At 35.5% G+C, this 12,490-nt stretch overlaps 1 protein-coding gene across 1 annotated transcript in view; it reads right to left on the bottom strand.

Moving 5' to 3' along the window:
• Positions 1-12,490, bottom strand: part of LOC128734593 (JNK-interacting protein 3) — a 700,363-nt gene that overhangs the window by 164,644 nt on the left and 523,229 nt on the right. Inside the window, exon 9 of the mRNA XM_053828867.1 lies at positions 3,963-4,123. Within this exon, the coding sequence (XP_053684842.1) occupies positions 3,963-4,123 (161 nt within the window). The remainder of the gene's footprint in view (positions 1-3,962; positions 4,124-12,490) is intronic.

Genomic DNA, 12,490 nt, shown 5'->3' with positions numbered 1-12,490 from the left:
CGGATCACCTTAAGAGCGATGTAGAGAATTATACAGGATAAGTTGTTCTTCAGCACCCTCGCTGCGTCTTGAAGAGACTCAGTTCTATGGACTTTAACAGCCTTTCCCAGCCAGCCGAGATTCGAACATACAACATACCTGTATGCGAGCTGGGAAGCCATAACTTTAACTATGTTATTTCAATTTGTTTTTTGTTTGATGAGCAAAGCATAGCCGCATTTGTCTGATGAAGAACACTCAATTGCAATCAAAATAGTGTTTAACTGAAAATAATTCTCCATTTCCTGAAGAAGCTGCTTATGGTTAGGCTATGTCAGCCCCCCCAAGGAACTTTACTGGCTACGCCCGTGAAGCAAAGTAATAACTCATGCCTATAAGCGAGCTGAAAAATATTTCACAAGGCTTTTTGAAGTGTTATTGCCTCATCTAGCGCTATAAATTAAACGAAAAGCTATAAAGCTAGCTTTCCCGATATGCCAAGGTATTTCTACATTGCGTAAAGAATCACTGATTCAAGAAAAAGTTATTTGGCTCTTAATTTTACTTTAAAAATGGGCGATTGCTTGATTTAAAACGCTGTATCTCGGGATCACAATCTTTTGAGAATTGAACGTATGCAATGTTACAACTAAATGTTACATACAACGCATGTATATATGTTGAATATAGCATGTATACATGAAGAATCGAATGATTACAAGCATGAATACATGCTACTATCACTACAAAAAGACTTACGTAGTCTTGCGTCACCTATATATGCGGTCGTGTCTTGTACACAACCCCTCTGATGTTTCTACCGCAGTCACTTCAACGTACATTCAAGTTCACACCGTCCGTTTAGTGGTGGAATACGAACGCATAACACAACTGGCAGTTTGCTCATTCAAACGCCGATTATACGCAGTAGAACGAATGCGTTCTATGCCTTTTTGACATTTTCGTTTCGATCAAGTTGCCTTTACCGTTTGGAGCAGCGACTGACTGCAAAACAGTCAAATGACTGGCAGTCACCACGTTAACGAAAACAACCGCGCTATGTGGCGCTATCATATATGGGTCATTCCATCTCAAACGTACACAAGGTTTGGATTCGACCATCAGCGATTTCAACCAAAGTTGGCATAATTGTTCATTCCGACCCCACAACCAATTTCTCAAGATATTATGCCGATTGATCAATCTCCCTAGCAGTGGCGCTACTTCCTTCTTTACAGATTTTCAAAAAAAGTCATTTTTCGGGTTCAAATATCTCTGAATCAGTTTGATGTGAAGACATGGCAATATACTTTTTCTATGGTTTTTTGGCCACGCAATCGAATGATGTTATCAGTTTTTATCTAATTTGTTAACATCATACATTTTTTTTGCAATTTAAAACGAAAAATGCGAATGTCTCAAAACACCCCCAATTTTATTTTCAAATAAATATGCTTAAAATGTTCGCCAGAAAATTCTACATAAGAACCACTTAACTAGAAAAAACAATATTGGTAGTTTGGGAGATATGGCGTTTTGAATATCTGGGGCATGCATAATTTTAACTGAATTGTTAACGAAAGTATGTTTAAATATCTTGGGAAATTGGTTGTGGGGTCGGAATGAACAATTATGCCAACTTTGGTTAATATCGCTGATGGTCGGATCCAATTTTTCCAATTTTTGTGTACGTTTGAGATGGAATGACCCATATTCAACCTACTGTAGTGATTGATGAAAGTACTTCTACTCTTGATCAGTGTTTGGAGTAAAGTGGCACTTATAATTCTCTCGCCTACTACACTACACCTACTACAAAAAACAACCCCACTACATGTGCATGGAAGAAGTCGGTCGGAATCAGTCTAATACAAACGAACATTTTGCTTGCATCGGACCGACGTCCGGGTGATAAACTATTACTGTGAGCAGCGGATTTGGAGACAAAAAGAGAAACGAAAAAATACGTCATCTTATGCTTCCAGTCAATTTGCAGTTCAGATTCTTCATACGAACGCGCAAAGCGGGAGTACGACTGTTTGCTTTTGCGGAGAGGCCGCATGAATTGTAAGACGGCAGTAGCGCAAGCGGCAGATTGACTGGATTCAAAAAACAGTCAAATGTGAACGATCAAAAGCGGAGGTTGAATGCGGAAAGTATCGCATTCACGGCAGTCACATTCAACTTGCGATCCCTTTTCAAGCCCTGGTGCTTGTTTTTGATTTTGTTTGTAGATGTCCGCTGTTTTTTTATTTCTACAAGCAACAGATCGATGCGCTCAAAAGCTTCCTCAATAACTGTTGCGTTCGGTTGGTTTATACTTGATCGATGAGATATCCTGCCTGCTGCTTAGTGAACTTTCACTCGAACTAAGTTTTGGCAGCTACTGCAATATGGCATGATGAATGACGTTATATCCACTTTCTTCTGTAGTGATACACGTTAGGCATGGATTCTAACGCACGCAGCGTAAAATTTACGCGAACACTCAATACATGACCACATTGCACAATCGGCGGAAGTGTTGTTTAAGCATATTTCACAGGTCATACTTGCAACGCACTTAATGTCACACTTACCGCGATAGTTATGCAGTTTCGTTAGTATTCCGCTGGGTTGAGTCTCCGTGGGTTGTATTGTGGTAAGTTTGAATATTACGTAGTTTTGGTATTAGACCGTCATATGCTGTGCTGAATTTGTACGAGTCGCTCATAAAGTTAAGACGTTCTTTTTGTAAGTGTAAATCATGACTTTAACAATTCAAATTAGTGTAGTGTTTTTTATAAAATACTGGTAAATCATAATATATTTTGCTCCCAGTGACGATTATTATAAAATATGTAATTCTACTTCCTTCAGGCGTCCAAAGATGGTTGAAATACACATGGTAGATTGAAACGCGTAACGCATAAAAGCATAGATGAGTTGTTTATTCACCGAAAAATATCAACAAAATCCTCAATTATTTTAGAAGCGTTCAAGGAGATCAACTATAGCAGCTATTTCTGTAACTATTTTTACAAATAATGTATGTTAAACCTCTCTGCCCCAATGGTATTTGGATGATTTACAGTTTTTGGTAATCTGAAAAAGTTAATAAAGCAATTCGTAAAGCAAAACAATATAACTTATACAACAATATTTTTACTACGTTCTAAGACAGAAATACCTATAATAGGTATTCAAAAACCTTAAAAAAAATTCATCGGCTGATTTTAGTATGACCTGTGCTACCATGAGACAGAGAGGGTTGAAATATAGTTGAAAGTTATCGTAACGTGCATACAAGGTTTCATTTTTACCCTGTGGTGCTCAAGTTTTTTCTAAATTTTCATAATTTTTTAACGTTTGCCTCAAATTAAGGTAATATATCAAACTAAGTATTTGAATGGACAGATGAACTACCATGAACGCAGGTAATTCCGATCAGTTGCTAATTCCGATCAATCAACCAAGATAGCCGACTTTTAATAGATTGAATTAAAATTCAGAGCTACTCTGCTAATGGTTTCATAGTTGACGTCTCCCCGCATGATCACGTAGCATAGCAATCTGCTTTTCACGGGCTTTACGCCAAAGCTATGAGAATAAACGTTCAACAAACAGTATGTTTATGGCGGATGCATTTTTTGAATACAATAAACGAGAAATGTATCACGAAACCCCATCGGCGCTCTTTTGATTAATAATCTCTACTAAATTGACAGATTATTTGATTATACAGTTATGATTATGTGGCCTTAAACATTTTTCTCGATAAAAATGCGTTTTCACAACAGTGATAGTGTTGGTCGTTACGTCAACTATGCAGTTTAGTTGAGTTAATCAAGTTTCCCTAGAATAATTCTTCCTCAGTTTACTGGAGAAAAACTCTAGGAAAGTTGACTTTTTTAAACATCTCAACTACATATAGCTTAGTTGCTCTTTAAGGTATATATAACCCCTTAATAATCTAAATGTCGCTCAATCATATTGTTACAAACCTATCCATAAACGGTTACAGGAGACTAGAAGCGCCGTAATTCGTACAAACGAAAATCCTAATTTTCCTGTTCCCAGCATCTTTGAAACATAGGGCTCAATATCGATATCCTGTACATGTGAATAGTTCTCAGATGAAAATAATCTTAATGTAGAATCCAACCTAAAAAATAGAATAAAATTACACTATATGCAGCTGTATATAACGAAAATACGTTTAATTTAGAATTCAACCAAAAAATGTGAAATAAATAGAACTATGTATAGTATATTATATTAAACTCATAATGCGAATTCAAATAGGGTAGGTAGTTGATCCAATAGTTGAGGTAGCAGCAATAACGAGTGACAATTAAAATTTTGGAATTTTTTTGAGTCCCCTATACTCAACAACAAACGAGCTCAGAGAGAAATGAGAGTATGTATGTGTTAGCTCTCTCCTCTTTTTGTCAATATTTTTTGTTTTGTTTATGCTTGCCTTGTATTGCTTGAAATGACGTCGCAACAAGAAGCATGTCGGAAGCGCGTTGTAAACTTCTACGAGCTGCCACATAAATCTCGGCATAAAGTATAAGGTATAACGTTTAAAAAGCGAATATGTTGCGGCTTCGACTGTTTACCATATCCTAAGATGTCCAAAACTAATTCGCAAGCAAGGCAGTGGGAGACCAGCAAAAATTATGGACGCAGAAGTACATCGTTCTCTTTCTCGTGCCTTCAAAAACAAGTCCTCTGGTTTGGCTATCAATTAAGATGTGCCAGACGAATGTTTGAAGATTTGATCCCGTTTCTACAAAAGCATCATGCAGATGGACATTACGCGTTTTGGGCGGATAGAGCATCATCGCATTACGCAAACAAACACAATCGTTCCTGAATACCCATTCGATCCCATTTGTACCCAAAAACCACAACCCGACAAATGTGTCTCAGTGTGCCCAATCAAAGTTTTCTTCGGGATTTTGAGTTCCTTGGTGTACAAAAATAACTGGGGAGCCACGAATTGCAAACAGTTGATTGGTAGAATCAAGAGATGCATTCGCAAAGTTGACATGACGGCCGTACAACGCTCTTGTTCGGACACCAAGCGGAAGCTTCGCCGAACAGTCGATTACGGTCTGTTTTCAAATATACATTAATTTTGTTTCAACATAATGTACCTTTAATTTCGGTAAATCAGATCTTCTTCATGTATCTTTGTCTTTTTTTGACAGCTTGAGAAAAAAATTCCAAAATTTTAGTTGTCACCCGTTAGTTGCGCTACTATTCATTATTTATCCATATTTCTGTCACCGTTACACTTTGAATAAAACAATTACGTTCATTATCCCTTCAAGCACGGAGGGTTTTAATTATAATATTTTTGGTTTTTGGATCAACATAATTTTTTTATCTCTCAAGATAACAAAACCAATATATTCTACACATTGCATTAAATATTTGTTATTACCTTTGTTGTTGTATAATTTAAGAATAGACTGTATTCTTGTGAATCTTGTAGGATCTTGTAGGAAAATAAAATTTCTGAGAAGCTTTAGAGTGCTTGACATAAAGTTACATAAAAAGGAGAACTCCGAGGATCATTAGCTACCCTGCGGTACATAAAACCTGTTCCTAAAGCGGAAGTAGCCAAATAACAAATAACAAATCCTTTGCGAATCTTGGATACTGAAAGTTTAATTAATCCTTGGCGATCCTTGGATGTTAAAATATATCCTTAGCGATTTTTGGAAACAAAGCGTTAAACAAGTCCCTGGCGATCCTTAGATGCGAAAGACAGAGTAGGCCCTGGGCGACCCTCTTGTGTCAAGTAACATTAGGCGAACCCAAGTTAAAATTAAAACATTTATGGAATGCACTCTAAGGTTTAATTTCAGAATATATTTTGAAATAAAAGACTTTATTTAGAAAAGGAATGTCTAAATATCAGGTAAACCAACTTATCCCTCCATTCGTCGAAGACGCTGAAGGTTCGGTGTCCGTACGTTGGGAAAAATGGAGAGAACAATTTGAAGCTTACTTTGCATGAAAAGAAGTCAACGATCACGATGATAAATTTCGAACACTCATGAGGTTTGGTGGTCCCGATGTCCGCAAGATAAGCTGGAGAGATAATGAAATTGCAAATGTGATTGATAATCGATATCGAGTAGCAATGAATCTACTAGAGGAATATTTTGTACCTCGAGTTTCCAAAACGTTTTAACGCCAAAAATTTCGTCAGATGCAGCCACGAGCAACTGAGAAACTGGATACATTTGTTTTACGGCTAAAACAACAAGCCATTAACTGCGATTTCGACGACCAGATAGAAAATATGATGGTAGATCAAATTGTGAGTACCACAAAAAACGCGAAACTCAAGAGGAAATGTTTGGAAAGAGACATGCATTTGAATGAAAGGCTCGATATCGCTAGAACACACGAATCGGTGAAATTCAAACTTAATGATTTTAATATACATCACGAAAATACTGGTATTAAAACTATTAATATTTTTTTAAACGCTGGACTCTCCAGCGCCAAAGGTGCGGTTTAAAGGTACATGGGTACCAGCGAATCACATCCCCTGGCGGGTGTTGTGGGTTCGAATTAGGTTATAATCTCAGATTATATCTTGGCTCGACCCATGCACCTTCCAGCATTGGACAAAAGGTAGAAGTCAAAACGACTACTTGTTAAGCGTAGCTACCAATAACCCCCCCCCCCCCTCCCCTCCCCCTCACCGTTCCGCTCTTTACCCTCAATTTCAAAAATTTTTCATTACTTTCCCCTACAGTCCCTTCAACAATTGCAGAATCACCGTTTCAAAAAATATTAATGTACCGTATGGTCGCCATCTACCGCTCATTTAAAAACGATTCTAAGTTAGTTTGTCCATAGCAAATCTAAATTGAGGTCCATCGAAACCCAATTTGCGTCATAAGATAGAGAAAACAATTGTGTTTACAAGAAAAATTTACTTGGTTTCTAAATATTTAATAATACCATGCTGCATCAAAATCCGGACGGTACCAATATCCGGACACCTTCACTAATTTACCCTTATTAAGTAATAATATATGCAATTTATGAGGTGTAGCTATGTGGTTTACTTTGCAAATATATCTAAGATCGTGTAAACATAATCGGTGGTTAAGTAGGCTGAGCGAAATAACTTAAATAAATCCAAACGTAACGTTGGTGTCAAACAGTGTTTTTACCTTTGTTATACAATATAACAAAGGTTTAGGAACTGGTCGAAAAACACGAAGTCGATCTGAGGCCCGGAGGGCCGTGTCACATATACCAATCGATCAGGTTCGACGAATGAGCAATGTCTGTGTGTGTGTGTGTGTGTGTGTGTGTGTGTGTATGTGTGTATGTGTGTGCGCTTCAATTTTCAATCGCCTATTTCTCGGAGATGGCTAAACCGATTCGTCTGTTATAACTTTTATTTGAAAGGTATTTTTACCTAGTATATCACCATTAAATGGTTTCGTGGTCTGACTTTTAGTTTAAAAGTTATAAGCAAAAATGTGAAAATTACGTGACACGATTTTCTCCGGAACCACATAACCGATTTCATCGATCTTAGTACCAAATAAAAGCTCTTACTATTGCTAAATTTCACGCCAATTTTTATTGAAAACAAACAAATGGTTTAAAAGTTATGCTTAAAAAACCAGTTTTGACAAGGTTCAAATGATCGCCTGTTTCTCAGAGATGGCCAAACCGATTTACGTGCTATTAGTTTCATTTGGCAGGTAATATAGCCGGATAGATCACTATTGAATGGTTTTTTGATTGGATGTTTAATTTGAAAGTTATGAGTAATTCAATACACCACACCAAAATTAACAATAATTTATAATGATTTTAACCAAGAAAAATAACCTAATTTCAATTATTTTAATATCAAACGAGAGGTTTTCACACTACGAATATATATGTAAAATTTCATAAGAATTGGTTTTACCGGTCAAAAGATATTAACCCTCAAACACTCGCGCCAACTTTTATAACACAGTTACTCGCGCGCACAATAGCCCAAAACCAAAGAAAACGTGCGCACTAGAGTTTTGACTAGGAAAACTTGGTTTTAAGTTTATCAAACCTTTGGAAGAGTTTCTTGAAATTGAAAGTTCTATCGTCTCGTAAAATTTGAATTTTGATTAATCCCCCTAAAAGTGAAATTAAAAAATTATTTTCCTTCAGTTTCAATATATGTGTTCTGCAAAGTTTTAGAGCATATTATTACAAGAAATTTTGCTGAGCACAGTAACCTTCTAACTCTTCAACGAAGAGATCTTATTTATTGTATATGAATTTGAAAAATCAATTTTTCTATTTTAGCTCTTTTTGTAATTGTTGTATGACTTTTTCATGCATTACAAAGTTGTATAATTAATAAAAATACACAACTTTGCTGAACATAGTATACGTCTATGTTTCCTTGTTTACGAACTGTAGAACTTTGATTATAAAAAATACCCTGATTTTGACCCCAAATTACTCGACTACCAACAGACGGATACATTTTAAACATTTTACATTTGCTGGTAGTTTTGCTGCACACAGACACCATATTTCCATATGAAGAAACGAAAGAAAATTCCAGTTGGGGCCAATTGCGGTACACCTCACATGCTACTTGCTTCGTTTATGTGATGTCGGTTTGTGCTAATCTATTTTCTTAACAGTTTAAAGTAATAATGCATTGAATAATTCTGACATTTTGCTCATAACAAGTTTATTGAAGAATATACGTTAGTATATATGTAATATACGATTTGTAACTATATAACAATATGGCATTCAAAAACCTACATATGGTGTACAAAATACAACAACGTGACTAACCGAAGGTTCAAAAATTGATGAAATTTATTCAAGAAAACCTTATTGTTGTGAATCAAATAGAATGCCGTTGCAGGAAATTATGCATAGTTCAAAAACCTATTAACTAAACCTTTACTACGCAATGTATATGTTAAAGAATAATATTTTATCTTATAACTTACTTTTACTTGCACTTACCCTCATTAGTAACAACTTACTCAGCAATTTCATGAGAAAAGAAACCATCAAAATTTATAAGTGCTTCTATTTGTTTCAAATTTTGTAAACTTATTCAATTTCCAAAAATTTCATGTAAACCAAACGTGTCGATTTCTATCTCAAATAGCAAGTAAGACCGTATAACAAAGGTTCCTTTCACCACTAGGTGGATTAAATCAAGTTTTTTTCTGTGTTTTTACCTTTGTTATACTATATAACAAAGGTTTAGGAATTGGTCGAAAAACACGAAGTTGATCTAAGGCCCGGAGGGCCGAGTCACATATACCAATCGATAGGGTTCGACGAATTGAGCAATGTCTGTGTGTGTGTGTGTGTATGTGTGTGTGTGCGCTGCTTATTTTCTATCGCCTATTTCTCGGAGATGGCTGAACCGATTTGTCTGCTATTACTTTTGTTTGAAAGGTATTATAGTGGAGAATACCACTATTGAATTGTTTCGTGGTCCGACTTTTCGTTTAAAAGTTATAAGCAAAAATGTGAAAACTACGTGACTCGATTTTCTCCGGAACCACACCATCGATTTTAACGATCTTAGTACCAAATAAAGCTCTTACTATTGCTAAACTATTATGCTAAGTTTTATTGAAAACAAACAAGTGGTTTAAAAGTTAGCCTTAAAAAACCAGTTTTGACAAGGTCCAAATGATCGCCTGTTTCTCAGAGATGGCCTGACCGATTTAGGCGCTATTAGTTTCATTTGGCAGATAATATAGCCTGATAGATCACTATTGAATGGTTTTTTGATTGGACGTTTAATTTGAAAGTTATGAGCAATCGTATACACCACACCAAAATTAACAATAATTTATAATGATTTTAACCAAGATAATCTACCTAATTTCAATTATTTTTATATCAAACGAGAGGTTTTGACACTACGAATATATATGCAAAATTTTATAAGAATTGGTTTTACCGGTCAAAAGATATTAACCCTCGAACACTCGCGCCATCTTTTGTAACACGGTTACTCGCGCGCACAATAGCCCCAAAACCAAAGAAAATGTGCGTACTAGAGTTTTGACTAGGAAAACTTGGTTTTAGGTTTATCGAACCTGCGGAAGAGTTTCCAGAAATTGAAAGCTATATTGTCTGGTGGAATTTAAATTTTGATTAATCCCCCTAAAAGTGAAATAAAACAATTATTTTTCTGCAATGTCAATATAACACATTGATGTGTTCTGCAAAGTTATAGAGCATATAATTTCAAGAAATTTTGCTAAAGACAATAGCCTTCTATCTCTGCAGCAAAGATAGAAAAATCTTATTTATTGTATATGATTTTGTAAAATCAGTTTTTCTATTTTTGCTCTTTTTGTAATTGTTGTATGACTTTTTCATGTACTAAAAAATTGTACAAATAGTAAAAATACACAACTTTGCTGAAAATAGTATACCTCTATGTTTGCTTGTTTAGGAACTGTGGAACTTTGATTATAAAAAATACCCTTATTACTCGACTACCAGCAGGCGGATACATTTTAAACATTTTACATTTGCTGATAGTTTTGCTGCATACAAACACCATTTTTCCATATGAAGAAACAAGAGAAAATTCCAGTTGGGGCCAAATTCTGGTACACCTCACATGCTGATTGCTTCGTTTCTGTGATGGCGGCTTATGCTGATCTATTTTCCCAACAATTTAAATTATTAATGCATTAAACAATTATGATATTTTGCTCATAATAAGTTTATTGGAGAATATACGTTAGTTAAACAACGATTTGTAATTTTATAACAATATGGCGTAGGAAAACCTACATGTGTTGTACAAAATACAACAGCGTGAGTAACCGAAGGTTGATAAAAATTACTGAAAATTTTTCAAGAAACCTCTATTGATGTGAATCAAATCGAATGGCATTACAGGAAATTATGCATAGTTCAAAAACCTATAAACTAGACCTTTACTAGGCAATGTATATGTTAAAGAATAAGATTTCCTCTCACAACTTACTTTTATTTGCACTTACTCTGATTAATAACAACTTACTTGTCCTTACTCAGCAATTTCATGAAAAAGGGATCTATCAAAATTTAAAAGTGTTACTATTTTGTGCAAATTTTGCAAACCTATTCAATTTTCAAAAATTTTATGTAAACTAACGCATTACGCAACGTTAACCAATAGACGAAGACGTGTTGATTTCTATCTCAAATAGCAAGTAAGACCGTATAACAAAGGTTCCTTTCACCACTAGGTGGATTAAATCGGGTTTTTTTTTGGATTACTAAAAAGTAGTGCTTTCGCGATTTAAGGTGTTGGGAACTTATTATTCAAAGAAATCAATTTTTTTTAACTTAGCATCGACAAAGAAGGTAAATTTTATTTAATTGAGACGGTTTCATTCATTAATGTGGTCAAATAAGGTGGATTTTTATGCTGTCCGGCTTAAAAACCATGTTTTTCAGTCCGGGCATGTTTGACTACTGATGGTAGCTGCCTAATGTGTTTCTAGAAAATGCGAAAGGACACGTTGAACCAGGCAGAAGGTGTGTTACAAGAAGGAGCCTCGATCTATGGAAGCGGCAAAATATTTGGAAATCCAAAACACTTTGAGGCATTTAATGTAGAAAGTGATTGTAAAGTGATTAAGTACACTTTTATTCTCTGGTTAGGTAAGTGAGTCAGCATCGTACTTGACTAGAATCGTACCGTAATGGCACAAAAGTGCAATTAAAAGTGAAAAATGTGCAGAGAGATGATTATTTAATACTACATGTAACAAGTGATAAGTTGTTTACTTATAGGCATACATTTCTTAGACAAAATATGAGAAAGTTTTGGCTGTCCGGAAAACGATTCAAAAGTGTCCGGATATTGGTTCACTGAGATGTGAGGTGTCCGGATTTACGAACAAGACAAACCTGTTTATTTTTCTTATTTTAATGTATTTTATTGAGTTTTACCTTTGTTATACTATATAACAAAGGTTTAGGAATTGGTCGAAAAACACGAAGTTGATCCAAGGCCCGGAGGGCCGTGTCACATATACCAATCGATCAGGTTTGACGAATGAGCAATGTCTGTGTGTGTGTGTGTGTGTGTGTATGTGTGTGCGCTTCAATTTTCAATCGCCTATTTCTCGGAGATGGCTGCACCGATTTGACCGCTATTACTTTTATTTGAGAGGTATTATTACCTAGTATATCACTGTTAAATTGTTTCGCGGTCCGAATTTTAGTTTAAAAGTTATAAGCAAAAATGTGAAAATTACGTGACACGATTTTCTCCGGAACCATATAACCGATCTCATCGATCTTGGTACCAAATGAAAGCTCTTACTATTGCTAAACTTTTTCATAGAAAACAAACAAGTGGTTTAAAAGTTAGCCTTAAAAAACCAGTTTTGACAAGGTTCAAGTGATCGCCTGTTTCTCAGAGATGGCCAAACCGATTTAGGCGCTATTAATTTCATTTGGCAGGTAATATAGCCGGATAGATCACTATTGAATGGTTTTTTGA

Source organism: Sabethes cyaneus, chromosome 2 (assembly GCF_943734655.1).
Source record: "Sabethes cyaneus chromosome 2, idSabCyanKW18_F2, whole genome shotgun sequence".
Classification (NCBI taxonomy): domain Eukaryota; kingdom Metazoa; phylum Arthropoda; class Insecta; order Diptera; family Culicidae; genus Sabethes; species Sabethes cyaneus.
Note: the sequence above shows the minus strand (reverse complement) of the source record. Positions and strands in the feature narration are given on the sequence as shown.